The sequence below is a fragment of the Culex quinquefasciatus genome, chromosome 3 (genome assembly GCF_015732765.1).
Source record: "Culex quinquefasciatus strain JHB chromosome 3, VPISU_Cqui_1.0_pri_paternal, whole genome shotgun sequence".
In the NCBI taxonomy this organism is placed as follows: domain Eukaryota; kingdom Metazoa; phylum Arthropoda; class Insecta; order Diptera; family Culicidae; genus Culex; species Culex quinquefasciatus.
This window is the reverse complement of record NC_051863.1, coordinates 76,283,916-76,299,540: the sequence shown is the minus strand read 5'-3', so window position 1 is coordinate 76,299,540 and position 15,625 is coordinate 76,283,916. Positions and strand designations below refer to the sequence as shown.

The 15,625-nt window shown below is 41.2% G+C and overlaps 2 protein-coding genes across 3 annotated transcripts in view; one reads left to right on the top strand and one right to left on the bottom strand.

Moving 5' to 3' along the window:
- LOC6032775 (atrial natriuretic peptide receptor 1) overlaps positions 1–13,155 on the top strand; it is a 142,535-nt gene extending 129,380 nt beyond the window's left edge. For both annotated transcript variants that reach the window (XM_038260421.1, XM_038260420.1), the window contains 5 exons: positions 842–1,016; positions 1,094–1,243; positions 1,305–1,497; positions 11,814–11,988; positions 12,047–13,155. In XM_038260421.1, coding sequence (XP_038116349.1) covers positions 842–1,016; positions 1,094–1,243; positions 1,305–1,497; positions 11,814–11,988; positions 12,047–12,588 — 1,235 coding nt within the window. In that variant the 3' untranslated portion in view covers positions 12,589–13,155. The remainder of the gene's footprint in view (positions 1–841; positions 1,017–1,093; positions 1,244–1,304; positions 1,498–11,813; positions 11,989–12,046) is intronic.
- Positions 207–835, bottom strand: LOC119768872. Its single transcript, XM_038260423.1, has one exon. The coding sequence runs from the start codon at positions 721–723 to the stop codon at positions 229–231; it is 495 nt and encodes a 164-aa protein (XP_038116351.1). The 5' UTR covers positions 724–835; the 3' UTR covers positions 207–228.
- Positions 13,156–15,625: the final 2,470 nt, after the last annotated feature.

Below are 15,625 nucleotides of genomic sequence, written 5' to 3'. Positions count from 1 at the left end.
CAATCATTTTTGGTAGCCTTACGTTGTCGTCGCCTACCGAAGGGGTACAACCAGAGAAAGCAGTCTGTGGCACATCCATCGTCCGGATCGTCCGGAAGCGTTTTCGGCGGAGCGTCGCTTTCGAGTTCTAGCTTTTCCAACCACTGAAGACGCGGTTCACGCCAAGCGTTGTCAAACTTTTTGAGTGGTTTGAACCTCTTGATTGATTCTACCAGGGCTTCGTCCAGGTTACGAGGAACTGAAGAAAATGTGAAAAGTTGTAGAACCGATCACTTCAAGCCATGCCCACTCACCATAAACCTTAATGATCCGTATTCGCCGAGGAACGGGTCCTACCGTGAGCGCCCGTTTCTTCATGTATTCGCTGAACACATCCTTAAAGTACTGACTCTTTCGTTTTGTAATGTTCACCGGACTGTCTTCCCGGATGAAGGACGCCCTTGGCTGACTCGGCTGAACTATCCTTAGCGAAGGCAACTCCTTCGCCCTGCGATCCAACGCTATTTGGACGGTCCGTTTCGGACCCACTCTGGAAGTGGACGCCCCTGGATCCCTTTCGCGCTTGATGGTGTCCAGAACGGTAGCGAATGTCGACCTCTGTGGTCGATCGTACAGCTTGTAGCGGGACTTGCTGGACGATTCGCCCAGTTGCGAATGCCGATCGCGCCATGCTTCGATCGGTGGTCTCCTAGGGGTCCTCCCTTCTTGCCGTTCTAAGGGCATTTCAAGCTTTACCAAACATCACACTGTTGATTTAGAAGGATGGCCAAAATGATTTGAAAGTTCCTGATCACTCGTATATTTATCTGAGCTACTTTGACCAAACTATTTTTATTTCCAGAAATCATCAAACTAGTCAAAAATGGACCCGAATCGTACGGCATGCCGTTCCGACCCCGGGTCGACGAAACGTCCTACGAGGACGTCAACAACATCATGGTCAAGTGCTGGGCCGAAGAACCACTAGAGCGGCCGGATTTCAACCTGCTGAAAACGATCATACGGAAAATCAACAAGTAAGTTCCTTTGTGCAGCGATCTCCGTAGAATTCCATTCCACTCACGTATGACCCTCTTGCCCACCACAACCACAGAGAAAACGAATCTGGTAATATATTAGATAACTTATTGCAACGCATGGAGCAGTATGCAAATAACCTGGAGGCACTAGTGGAGGAACGCACCCAAGACTACTTCGAGGAGAAGCGCAAGTGCGAGGAACTGCTGTACCAGCTGCTGCCAAGGTAAGTTCGACCTTTGCAACGTCCTTGTGTACCAGCTAACCAACTACTGATCCCCTTCCAGATCGGTGGCCGCGCAGCTGATTATGGGCAAATCTGTGATAGCCGAAACCTACGATCAAGTGACTATTTATTTTAGCGATATTGTCGGTTTTACGTCCATTTCCGCGCAAAGCACGCCGATGCAGGTCGTGGACCTGCTCAACGATCTGTACACCTGCTTCGACTCGATCGTGGAGAACTTTGATGTGTACAAGGTAAGATTCTGTGAATTGAGAGCAGCCATGCTAAACTGCTTTGGGTAGACATGGCTTCCAACGAGTCAAACTTGCACAAATCAAATTTTCTAGCAAAGCATTACATATTTAGTTTATTACAATTTAGTTTTCTCTTCCTGAAAATAGAGAATAACTTTTTCGTAATCAATTCGAGCCCTAAAAAGGACTTTTCTAGGGTTTTTTGGAAAGGTCCAATAAACTATTGTGTTTCATATGTTTATAGGACCTATTTAAAAAAACTCTAGTTTGCGGAGCTTTTTGGAAAGTGGAACGGATTAGATCGGTCGCTCGTGGCTCCGCGAATATTTGTATTTGTTGTGTGTATAATTCGACAATTTACCCAGAAGTTGGGTTTTTCCGGTAGCTCGCGACGTGTTCTTGGTGAATCAAGTGAAGTTCAGTCATCGTTTTTGAAATTATTGCAAAAAAAGTGATTTATTTGCAGTTAGCGCATTCGTTGTTTTTGTTTGGAACGTTCGCGAAGTTTCGTTTCCCCTGTTCCTTCCGAGAAAACGTCATGAACGTCATACGACGTCAAGCTTGCCTAAAGCTTTTTCAAATGCATGTCTGTGTTGGTGTTAGCTTTTATTGAGGTGGTGGTCTGGAGCTGTCGTGGCCTCGGCATAGATTATACAAGGCGTGCACAATCTGCTGTTCGTAACCGCGAATAGATCGCCGACTGTATTTAGTTAAGACGGCCGTTTGTGTTCCGTAGATCATGGATGGGGCAATTACGGTTTCATAGAAGGCTCTCCCAATGTCCCACGGGGGATTGTAACGGTTCAAAAAATCCATTACAATTCGTGAAGACTTCACTGCATTTCTGCACCTTGTTCGGGTGGTCATAGGTCGGTCCAGGCGGGGAGTTATGTAGATTCCGAGGTATCGTAGCGGCTCCGTGGTCTTGTACGTTTTTCCTAGAATACTGATCTCTGTGACGGCCTCGCCCTTCGGCTCTCTGATTAGAACCTTGCATTTTTCTTGATTGAGGTTTAGCCCTACGTACGAAAGGTTCTCCTTCAGAGATGAAAGGATCGTCTCAACATCGCTCACAGAATCAGCTACGATGATGAGGTCGTCCGCGAATGCTAAAATCAATGGAAGCTCGAGTTCACTGTCCGGATTCAGGTGGAGGTTCGGGATCTCGTCCGCTACTGATTCTAGAACAGCCTCCATTATTAACAGGAATATGAAAGGCGACAAGGGACACCCCTGCTTTATGCCGCGATGACGAGTTTGAGTTTCAGACAGTTGACGTTGCCAGAGGAATTGCTGTTCGCCCTTCAGGCACTCAATTACGCGATTGATGAAATTGTTCGGAACTCCCTTTCCTACAAAGGGAAACATGTTAGTATTTTGAATAAAATTATAAGTGTTAGTATTACGTCGTAAAATCGCTGGAAGGGACAGTAAACACACCCGGTCGAAGGCCTTCTCTATGTCGAGTGACATGAGAAGGGTCGACTTGCCCCCATTCCAGCGTTCCTGCAGTAAGCGTTGAAGAATGAAGAGGTGGTCTGTTGTAGAACGGTTTGGCAAGAAGGCGGCCTGATGTGATCCGATTGGCCCGACGAGTTGCTGTAGTTTACCCAGCACCCAGGTAGCATAAACTTTATACGCGCAGCTGGTTAGGGAGATCTTACGGTAATGATCGGTAGTTTTAGGATTCTTCACTTTGGGAATGGGGACCACCACAACGTGTTTCCAGTCGGCCGGCATGCAATTCTCGATCCAAACTTTTGTCAGCAGTTGATGTAGTTCGCCAAGGGCCTGTTCACCACCGTACTTGAGATATTCTGAGCAAAGATTGTCTGCACCGGGTGTTTTCCCATTCTTCATTTGGTCCAGAATAGATCTAACCTCTTCCAAGGTGGGAGGGGACAGCAGAGGGGGACAGTCCAAGTCAGGCTGTAGGGGTGGGATCAGGTTCGGCCCACTGTCACCCACGAGCCAATCCCCGAGCTTGATTGATGATGCGGTAGTTGAGGATTTTGAACAATTTGTGGCTTAACCTGAGGCGCTCCCCAAAGCGACGGGTTTCAATGTCGCTAAGGCCCAGCTTCATTTCTTCTTCCTCACTCTCCCTGATCTTTCTACGCAGATCCTCCTTAGCTTCGTCCAGACGGTACTTCCATTTTGGATTATACGACCGATTTGCCCAAAACTGACACTTCTTAAGATGGGCCTGAGCAAGTCTACAACTTCGGTTAAGAACTCTTCTTCTTTTCAGTGTAGCAATCGCAGCATCCTCCAGTCGGGTTTTCATGCTACCCCAACTTTCCTCAACAGACCTACCGTCTGGATAACTTGATGGCGCAGAACTCGTTATTTGTTCCTTAAACTTCTTCTGAATGGGTTCATAGCGAAGCAAGGTTGGGTCTAAATCAGCTCTCGGTTGAAAAGGACGTTTCCTGTTTGGGTTACCTGGAACTTCGGCACGATTCTTCACAACATTACAAAGTAGCATTTTGTGATCAGTAGAGAGATTAGGCCAAATACACCGAAGAGCCTTCAAATACAACTTGGAATGGGTGTGTGTTAGTATATGATCAATTTGACTGTGGCGATCACCGCTTTTCCACGTGACCTTGAAGTAAGATGGGGCCTTGGTGTTCCGCGCAACGAGGGAATGGAGTCCGAGGAAAAACCGCATTTGTGAGCCGTTCTCATTGAAGCTGTTATGTCCCACAGAAGTTCCGATCAGCTGCTTCTCCTCTTCGGTCAGGCCTACGTTCGCCAGCTGACTGTTAAAGTCGCCAAGTATGATCAGTTGATGTAAACTCGCCAACTCACCTACTAGTGTCCCCAGTCGTGAAAAGAAACGAGCGTTGTTCTGGTTTGGCCCGTGCACATTTACCAAATCCAAGTATCGTGTGTTGTCCTTCTCCTAAAAGTTTTATACCATTATCTTTTTCTAATTTGATTGATGTTTTCCAATATATTTTATTACTTACCTTGTAGATCAACTGTACATACTGAAGGTCACAATGAATATTCTTCCTGAGCCAGATCTCTAGCTGATAACTTCGATTAAGCAGTATTGCTAGTCCGCGTCGGCGATTCTTGGCCCGTCCGCCAATGTTCCATTCATAGTGTTCGGTCAGTACTTTGTCGCATGGTAGATTTGCCTCCTGGAGGACAGCCACGTGGACTTGGTGTTGGTGTAGAAGTGCATCAATTTCATTCCGCTTCTGGATTGTTCGGCACCCATTCACATTCAGAGAGGACAAACGGAGTCCCTGGGTTCCAATGGGCAGGTTCGAGGCTATGTCCGGCTGGGAACCTTCTTGTTCTTTTCGCCATACTTTATCAGCAAGGTAAATAGACTCTTTGCGTGATTGCGATTGAGGTACTTGAACTGATTCTGGGCTGGTCATGAGACGTAGTACACTGCTGTAGTCACCTTCGGCATTCCGGTAGAGATGTATTGTAAGGGTTCCTCGGCGATCGGCAGGGTCCAGTCGAACAGATGGCTCATTGAACTTGTGCAGGTAGATAGTTACGCGCAGAATCGAAGAAAGTAGGATAAGAGTTGCATCTCCTCCATTGGTCAGGCCGGTTCTCACGTGAAAAGTGTAGTTTTCCAGAGCATCACGGTCGCAAGGGATCCCTAAGGAGGTCAAGGTGGTAGAATCCTGGCGTTCTATTTCTTCAGCGATCAAACAGCGAAGGTTGCTACAAATATCTACACCAGCTTCTTCTCGCGTCAGCTGATGTAGTATGGCACTTTCTAGCGACTGGCGGCCAGGATTCACAACGAGAACCTCCATCTGGGCGGTATGAACGGTGGGTCTAACAATGTCAACTCGTTTACCAGCTAGAGCACCTAGGACACTTTGACGCAACCGCGAGCACAAGACACTGTCATAATGGTTCCGTACTTGGGTCTGTCCGCGGTAGACAATGTGGCATTCGGAGATTGCTGTGGTATTACGTGGGGAATAGGTTATCTTGGTGCCGTCCTGCTCAACAATAATCCGAGTAGAGTGGCAGTTGGCCAGGGCCGCGATGCTTTCCTCCCCTCCCCAAAATCCGGGCTGCTCGAGCTTTACGAGGAATGTCTCAACCTTCTCCTTAAGGGAGGCATTTCCAGGGAGCCCAACAGCATTGGTCACGAGATTTAAGAAATAATGCGGAAGGTGGCTTCGAATCTCTCCAACAGCATTTTTACGAAGTTGATCCCGGAAGATAGGAAACAAGTCGCTGCTGGGGGTGACTCCGTACAATTGATGTGCTAGGGCACCGAATAGACAATTGCCGTCTTTAGGTATGGGCAACACCCACATGAGGTCTCCTAAGTTATTTTTGTAAAGCTCCATCTGGAAAGTATCTTTAAGGTAATGATTTTTCCTAGATAAAGTTAGAACAAATTTTACCTCGTGAACTTTTGAAGCCAACGGAACGATGCTTAAGTGTGGACAAGCGTATAATTGCTACATGTTTTTAGTTGTATGAGTTTAAGAGCTAACCGACACGAATACTACTTTACATATGTGGGTGGAAGCTTTGAATCGTAACAATGAATGTCGACGCATAGTGCAGCAGAAGAAGTCAATCTCAAAGCTTTCGGGAGCTTTGGTGTGGTGTTATTAACGGGCGATAACGGAAAGCTCATGCAAACGTTGGTGTTTTAGGCGGAAAAGCATACCTTGGTGAGTGTCTTTGGAGAGGTCAGCGAATTTATGCGACACTGGAAACCCTGGGTGAGTTCGCTTGTGTGCATGTATGTGTGAGTCGAGTGATGTGGATGCATGAATAGTTTTGTGAAAGAACCATTTGTGAGTTTCCACAATTGGTGAACTCTATCATTTGGCTCATGTATGGATGGAAGCATGAATGGATTTAATTTTATTATTATTATTTTTTTTTATTGACCAATTTATTTGAATGTATCAATTTATTTTAACTTATTTATTTCAATCTATCTATTTACTTTAATTTATCCTTGTAGGTATCTTATATTTTACATATTTTTCCCCACTTTCCCTCTTCTTTTTCTTCTTTCCTTCTTTCAAGTCGCGTAAAAAATAATATATCGGTCGTTAAACGGGAATGTCTAACTCGAGTTCATGCGTCGTTTTTACGGATTCGTTCTCCTCTTACTCTGATCTTATTTTTCCGATAATTGTAAATATAACGTAAAAGATATAACTACCTATAACGACTTCGGCTTAAAAATGCACCATTCGTAAAAATGTACCATTCGTGATAGTGTCACTTTATTAATAACTGCTCGAAACGAAATCTTTCAGTTACTATTTTTCGCAATTCTGTCGGTCTCGTAGATTACTATTTTCGGATCATTTCGTCATAAAATCCTGCAACACGATGAAATCATTGCAATCCTCACTATAAAATTTTGATATAATTCATTTGGAAACCACAGAAAATACAATTTAATATATTGCTTAAATAGTAAAAGGAGGAGCCCTTCTCACAGCGTCGTTGCTCGGAAGGCACGCCGACGGGGGAATGAATGATAATTTGGCGCCGCGTTCGAATTAAAACTATTTCTAAATCAATGATTGTGTATCTTTCCGCAGCCGGCTGCCTAAGATTTTTAAAAATTTCAACAGATAAACAAATTGCTTATGGTCGCATCACCTACCACAGTGAATCCTGACCTCATACCCATCTTACTAACCCCTCAAAACTCATGTGATACTTTGTCGGAGACGCAGTCGATTTGGCGGTCCCATCACTCAAGTATCGGACTAACATTCCCATCCACTTCCCCGTGTCTTACCACTGGTCGTGGCCGGCGTCGGTATTGATCAGCATGATAGGGACCTTTGAAAATTGCGAAGGGGTGATGATTGGTTCCTACTTTTCATCTGTGGTCCACGGAGCAATTTTTTGGGGGTCCTGGTCAATAACGAAGTAGCAGCTACGGGTAGACACCAATGCTATGCTATGCCTATTTAAAAAAACTCTAGTTTTTAATGTTTGCTGTTGACATTTACGAAACGAAGTTGACTTTTATAGCTGTCGGCCAGTACCAACCACTAGTGTCTTCCTTTTAACTACAAGGACTTCGCCGCAAACATCGAAGCAAATCAAATTTGCACCCGACGTCAACCCCACCGCGGTACCTGTCGCCGTATAAAATTTGCTTTCAGTTCTTCGGGATTTCACTTTGCTTCTCGCAATTCTGCTGGTTTGCTACTGTCGCAAATGGAATGATGGGACCATCCATAAACCACGTGGACACTTTAGGGGGTTATGGCGATTGTCCACGCTCCATACAAAAAGATTTTTTTTTGTATGGACAATTGTCCACGAAGGGGGGGGGGGGGTTCGAGATTCCCAAAAAAGTGTCCACGTGGTTTATGGATGGTCCCGATGCACGGAAAACTGAATCATGCACGGGAAAAAAAATAAATTGTTTTTTTATGTGTCGAAAAATAAAAATAAAATTACAAAATTAAAAAAAAACTAAAAAATAAATAAAATTTGAAGAAAATTAAAAAAAAATACAAAAAAATCAAAAAAAAACATTAAAAAATTTAAAATTAATAAAAATAAAATTGAAAAAAAATAAAACTTAGAAAATATAAAAAAAAATTAAAAAAATTAAAAAGATTTTTAAAAATAAAAAAAAATGAAAACATTAAAAAAATTAAAAAAAATAAAAACATTTATTAAAAAAATCAAAATTAAAAAAAGAAAAAAAACTAAAAAAAATTCAAAAAATTTAAAATTCTAAAAAAATTAACAGATTTAAAAAAAATAAAAAAATATTAAAAAATTGAAAAAATTTAAAAGATTGAAAAATTCAAAAATAAAATAAAAAGAAGTTGTAATATAAAAAAAAATGCTATTTAAATTAAAAAAAACACCAAAAATTAAGCTATTTAAAGGCATTTCTGATTTTTTGTGTTTTTGAATTTTTCTATTTTTAAATTTTTGAATTTTTAAAATTTTCGAATTTATTTTTATATTTTTGAATTTCTGTATTTTTGAATTTTCAATTTTTTAAATTTTGAATTTTCTGAATTTTTGAATTTTTGAATCATACACAAGAGCAGACATACAAAAATCTCCGAAATACGCATTTAAAACTTTGCCCCCGGCTTGCCGGTACTTGTGGGGTATCAGAAAATGAGTACCCGACAGGTACCGACACATATCTTCTACAGATGAACTTGAGATAAAATTTGATACCTGCTATGCTACGCGCGGTGGGAGACACGGGGGCAAACTCGAGAGCAAATTTGGTGGGAATCAAATCGGGTAGCAAATTGTTTAACTTTCGACATTTTCGAAAAATAAAATTCTTTGAAATTTTCAATAGGATTAAAAAGTCTAATAAACTTTTATCATTTCTAGGCATGAATCAACATATACATATAATTATTGATTTTGAAGGTAAACGAGAGCAAAAATAATAAAAACCCATATTTGCCCCCCACGGCGGGCTTGTTTCGGTGGCAAATTTGCTACCCTAGCGATGGTGATGACGGAGTTTTTTCACGGTGGCAAATTTGATCTCGGTATTCATGAGCCGGGTGCAAATTTGATTTGCACCCCAGCGCTGGAGATGCCCTAAGTGTTTGAGTAAGGCACGGAGCGACGGCGCCGGATACCCATACTTAGAATTTTTAGAGCACTTAGAATTTTTAAAGTTGAATGAGGGAGCGGCCGTGGCTGACTGGTTACGGTGTTCGCTTTGTAAGCGAATGGTCTTGGGTTCGATTCCCATCTGCTCCCACCGAGAAAGCATAGGCAGGAAATATAAATCTTGAAACTCTGAACATGAACGAAAAATCAAAGTCGCTCGAGTCGGGGTTCGATCCCTCGTCCTTTGGATTGGTAAGCAAAAATGCGACTTGGTGAGCCATGTCTGGAATTAGGAATACTGTTACTATCAACTATATACGTGCTGGGTCCTTGTCCATTTGACAAGGGTTCGGAAGTTCTAAATAACGTTTGAATCCGATTGGTGCAAACGTTCTTCAGGGCGGGGCTTGTCGATAAAGCTGAAGTACCTCGCGCTCGGCTAGCCAGCGTAGAAATGGGTCACCGAAGCTCGGCAGAGCTAACACCTTCCAAATGCCTATGCGAGTTATTTGCATGTATAGAATGTAGATCTGAAAATACATGGAAACAACTCAATTTGTAAGAAGCGGCCGCGTGGTCCCGTTTGGTTGGTTGCACACACACACTTAGAATTTTTAAAGTTGAAATTTTAAATGTGCTTGCAAAAGATTCAATTATGTTCCATCAGAGCGAGCGGATGGTTGTGTTTGTTTGCAAAGTGAGAAAAAAACAGGATTGTGCAGAGTCCGATTTGCGATGCCTTTCCGTCTGGTCGCAAGATTTTTCGCGTCCATCGCAGTGGCAACAACAACAAAACCCTATCATACCATTTCATCTCGATAAACATCGTAACTCATCGTTTCCAAAGTTTATCTCACCAAATATCAATCATTTAAAACTCGTGGTCTCATCTCAAGATTAAAATTGCACTGCTTAATCCTTATTTTTTTTTTAATTACAAATGATGTTGGTTCTATCTTTCCACAGCCGGCTGTCTAAGAGTAATCCATTTCATTTATAATTTAACTACCGATAAACGGGAAATGGGATAATACCTTTCAACAAACATTATGATTATGAGTCGCATGATCATCATCTATGATGAATCCTGATCAAACACCCTATCCTACTAACAAATTTTCAGGTTCCTGGCGCTTGTGGGGTGTAAGCATAGGGCAAACCAGCTGCCCTAGTAGCAACCTGCGCTAACTAACATTCCCGTCCCTTAAAATCGAGATCTTCAAACTGACATGGCGGGCGCCGTTGGTGGCCAATGACTGTTACCAACTGATCTAGATTTAGCAATCATGGTGTTTTATCTTTTCAGCGCATTCATACATGCTGTTGATAAGGAAAACACCACTTGATTGTCGAAGCCTATGATCAGTAGTGCTGAAAGGATATTACGGTTCTTTTCAGCAACGGCGGGGCAACCATGGGTGATCTCTCATGCTCATGCTCATGAAATTTACATGTGCTTGCAAAAACATTTCCCCATCGAGATATTGAACCTTTTCTTCCACCTAGCTCAAGTATCTCCACCGCCAGGTAAACCTGGGAAGATATCATAATGATTTCGATTGCGGATAAAATCTACCAGCTCAAAGAGGACCCGTTTGCGCTAATTTTCTTGGTCACTTTTGAGTGATAAGGGAAAGTCGATTGATTTCATCTCGATTCCTATGTCAACTCCGCTTGCGAAGAAGTTTCCGTCCCTTTTGTTCGGTGGGACGTTGAAAAAACGGCCTGTTTCAGGGCCACTAAATTGATCACAATTGTTTTCATGCCTAATATGAAATCATGGGGAAATTTGAACGGGAGATACTGTGTGTGTGTGTGTGTGTGTGTGTGTGTGTGTGTGTGTGTGTGTGTGTGTGTGTGTGTGTCCAATCCAATACCCGCTAACCGGTAGCGAAATTATGGGAAAGTATAGTTTGTATCAGACTTTGTATATGCCGAATGCTGATACAACTTATCTCAGTCCCGGGTATTAGGTGGTGATAGCCCTCGCGCTGCTTCCAACGACCCGTTTCAGAATGACAGAGCTTCTTGCGGTCCAATTCCGAGGTCGCTGGGCATTGTTCGGCCCCGCCTAAACATAGAAGCAAGCATCTGAAGGAAACTCGATCTATATTTAGACTTCCAATCCCGTCAGGCAAATCAGAGATCAGCGCGTATTTAATATGAGAAGATAGCATGTTTCAACACTACGGGATCAATTCACTACTAGATTGTAAACCTTTGATGGCCGACTGCTTAGCGTCCCAGACCACCAATCCAAAGGTGTGAGTTCGAATCCCACCTGGTTCAATTTCGTTTTTGTTCATATTCAAAGTTCAAATTCATGATTCCAAATTTCAAAGGTACCGACCGGGATTTGATCCCTGAACCTTCTGCTTGTGAGACAGAAGCCGTAACCATTATGCCACGGAGCCGGTCTAATTTGAACGGGAATATGAAATCATGGGGAAATTTGAACGGGAGATACTGTGTCCCCCTTAAATCATTCATCGGAACCAATGCTTCTAACCAATCTATCACTGAATGGGACTGCTCGATATTCGATACAACGTTCTGTCAGCGATCATTTCCCAAAACGATATTTGATCGCTGACACACAACGTGTATCATGATCGTCATCGTCTTGGCGACGGTCGGTGAACGTAAATACTAGAGCACCTTCTCAGGTTCTCTAGGTTCTCTAGTAAACACTGAGGGTAAATCAACTTATTATTTTTTTCAATCCAAACGAATAGGTCGAAACCATCGGTGACGCTTACATGGTTGTGTCCGGCCTGCCGATGCGCAACGGCAATCTCCACGCCCGGGAAATCTCGCGCATGGCACTGGCTTTGTTGGCCGCCGTGTACAAGTTCAGCATCCGGCATCGGCCCAACGAGCAACTTCGGCTGCGGATAGGTTTGCACTCTGGTAAGCTGGATTTGAGTTGCTCATTGTTCCACCATCCCTAACCGTTTCTTCATTGTAGGTCCCTGCGTCGCGGGTGTGGTAGGATTGAAAATGCCCCGTTACTGTCTCTTCGGGGACACAGTCAACACGGCCTCGCGAATGGAGTCCAACGGGGAAGCGCTTAAGATTCACGTCAGTAGCACCACCAAACAGTTGCTGGACACTTTTGGCACGTTTGATGTAACCGAGCGTGGCCTCGTGCCGATGAAGGGCAAGGGAGAAATGCTAACGTACTGGTTGAACGGTGAAAAACCCGAATCCAGCTTCAAATCGCCGGCCAAACCTCCCGACGGAGTTGGTGGACCGGTTGCACTTTTGAATGGAGTTCCACCGACCGGAATTCTCAACAATAACAACAACAGCGCCATGTACAGCTTGAACAGTGCCAATGGTGGCGGCGGCGGCGGCGGTGGAACCACCAAAAAGCTCAACAACGTTTCGTATAATTTCATCAAGTCCAACAGCACCAAGAACCTGCCCAACACGAAGGCACGTGTCAGTCTCGGTGGCGAGGACACGATCCGGGGCGTGACCCAGCCGTTGCTCACGCAGATCAATTGATATTCGCTTCATCGCAAGTAATAGGAATGCAGATTGATTAAAAAAACGAAAAAGGAAACAATACAATAGATGTATGTATGTACCTAAATAGAAGAACAACATCGCAGCATAGAAACAAACAAATAAAAAGTGAAAATCAAAAATCTATACGCAACGGAATGTGTGTCTGTACGTGATGAGAAAACAATGTGTTAATGTGAAAAAATATACCAAAATCTGTCTATATGCGATATGTTGAACCATTTGCTGCAGGATAGAGTTTATGTACTTACGACATTTGTGATCAATTTCGTAGTTCTAGAAATGTGTATCTGTAAGCGCTTACTTTAAAGATTATAGTTTTACCTCATTTCAAAACTAATTTACTCAGTAGACAAAATACATCGACGGCGTCCATGAATGCTAATTCAATTGAGAAGATACATACAGGAAAGGAAAAAAATAATATCAAAATTACTCTAAAACGTTTCTGTCAAACAATGTTAAAATTACGGTACATGAGTGTAAATGTTGCATTATGTGAAACAATAAAATGTAATAAAATACTATTTACAACTTTAATGCTAAGCTCATGTTTTGTTTTTATGTTGAGAGAAAAATTCCCTAATCAATAAACTCCTTCCAGCCCAGCTCAAAATAGTTTTATAGTGTTTTAAAATATAAATCAAGAGATCAACCCTGCGGATCAAACGGACCGCGCACTGGACTCACAATCCAGTTCAATTTTTTTAGTGTCAATATGGGAACTAGGCGCCTTTGCCTCGTGCTATTCATTCGACTCTAGGTAAAGCTTGATTTTCAGTTATCGCAAAATTTTGAAGGGGATTGGGTAAAAACATGTTTTTAACGAATTTCTAGATATTTGTTTCTAAATTCTTTGAAAAAATGATTCCAGCTATCAGGTTTTGGACTTTCATTTTTATATTAAAATAAAATCAAGAATAAAATTTTAAATTCATCTATCTTTAACTGTTTTTCATTTCCAGTTGAAACGAAGTATCAAAAACTATACGTTTGTCAATTTTAAAAGCATTGAACATTGAACATTTAAATTATAAGTTTTGTTAAGCTTTCGGTTATTTTTCAAAGACTTAATGTTTATGTTTTTACCCTAAATCAAAATAATGAGTAATGAGATACCGTTTTTTTATGAAAATTGTCAATATTTTTTTTATATTCATTTAGAATTATGTAACTTTTTATTTATAAAGATTTTTTTTATGAAATCATTCATTCGATTAGAAATGCATATTATTTGAAATTCTGGAAAAGTCGGGAATTTGAAAATGGGATTTAAGTGGTCACCCTTCATTTCACATATAGTTCAGCTCAGGTTAAAAAGTTTTAAAAATATACCTCGTCGTCGAGATGATTAATTTTGAAGGTAAAATAAGTCGCACTTTTGAGTAACATGGACGTTAGAGGGTAAAATCTGTGATTACCAGGAATTTTCGAGCAAAGCCACGCGTTGTTACAACTCCATCAATGCGCGTACTTTTGAAAATCATTTGCTCAAATATATCTAGATAAAAAGCTTCCGATGAAGATATCAAACCATCCATTGCAGCAAAAGCTTGGCCTATGGAAAGCTCACAATAGAAACTTGAGCTTATTTGGATACAGCAGTTACGAAAAAAAAACAATTTTGAAAAAATATTCAGCACTGACGTCAACATAATTTCTTATAGTAGGACAGAGTTACTTTATCAACTAAACTGTAAGTTGTATGGCCATTTTCCTTTGATATGCAATTTTCATCTTGAAATGTGTCTTATAGTGCGTCCATCACGGGAATTCCCAGGATTTTTTTTAAAACCGGGAATTCCCGAATCCCGGGATTTTTCATAATTTGTCCCGGGAGATCCGGGAATTGAAAAAAAAAATATCAAATTTTGGTCTTGAAAATCAAATTTTGTTGTGGAAATAGCTGAACAGTTGAGTACGATAAGAATTTTAAAGCATTAAAATTTGTATTCGGCATATATCAGCATTAATTTGGCTTATAAGGGAAAATTTTGAAAAATTGAGTTTATAGATCCGCAAAATGCCTAGCGCTTTAAATAATTTCTATTTAATTTTATTTATTTTCAAAAGACTGGGTTTTATATGTACATAAATTTATGATTTTAAATTTTAAAAAATATCATAATAAATTATTTTTTTATAAAACACCGGCATTAGGTGCAAATTAGGACAAATGTATCGAGTTAAGGCAGCTATTTTAGCCATTTTTTGCATAATGTTTTGATTGACTTCGGTTAAAACAGGAACAAAACAGAACAATTAGTACACTGATTTCCAAATTTATTGCTCTAAAATCTCTTGTGCCTATTCATACTGTAGTCCCGATTTGCCCCAGTTGGTGGTAGTAACGTAAAAATGATATACAAAATATTTTTACATAAAACATAATTTAATTATACATTGACTGGTATCACAAATAATGTTAATTTGAATCGAATTGAATTCATAATTGTGGTTCATTTAAAATTCAAACCATAACACGGAAAAAAATGTTTGATTTCTATCTAAAAATTTTCGTCCTTGTTAATGTAAGGTATGCACTTCGGAAGAAACCGGTCAAGAAAAATTTCAAATGGACAGCAGCGGCAGCGCAAGCAAGTGAAGAAAAGTCCCAAGAAATCGCTCCCTCTCCTTTGTTCTGCTGTTCGTAAAGCTGTTTCTTGACCCATTTCCTTCCGATCTGCATACTAGCCTTAAGATTGAATTGTAGAATATCATCAATTAATAGCGAAGCAAAGAAATCAACTTTAACGACTCCAGGGTTTTTTTGTGGGCTCTGTTGCAAGTTTCTGCTCATTTTTAGGCGTCCGAAGGTTATGTGTGGTGAGTCACCCAAAACCTCTTTTACGCAAATGGACCGACGTTTTACTTCCCCATCCGATAGAAGGCCAGGAGGATAAGGCAACTTAGGGACCGGCAGTCGATCAATTAATAGTATTGAGTTAATTATATGATTTTAAGCTTGAAAATCATAACCAATATAGTGAAAACATAGATTTTATGACTGGTCCAA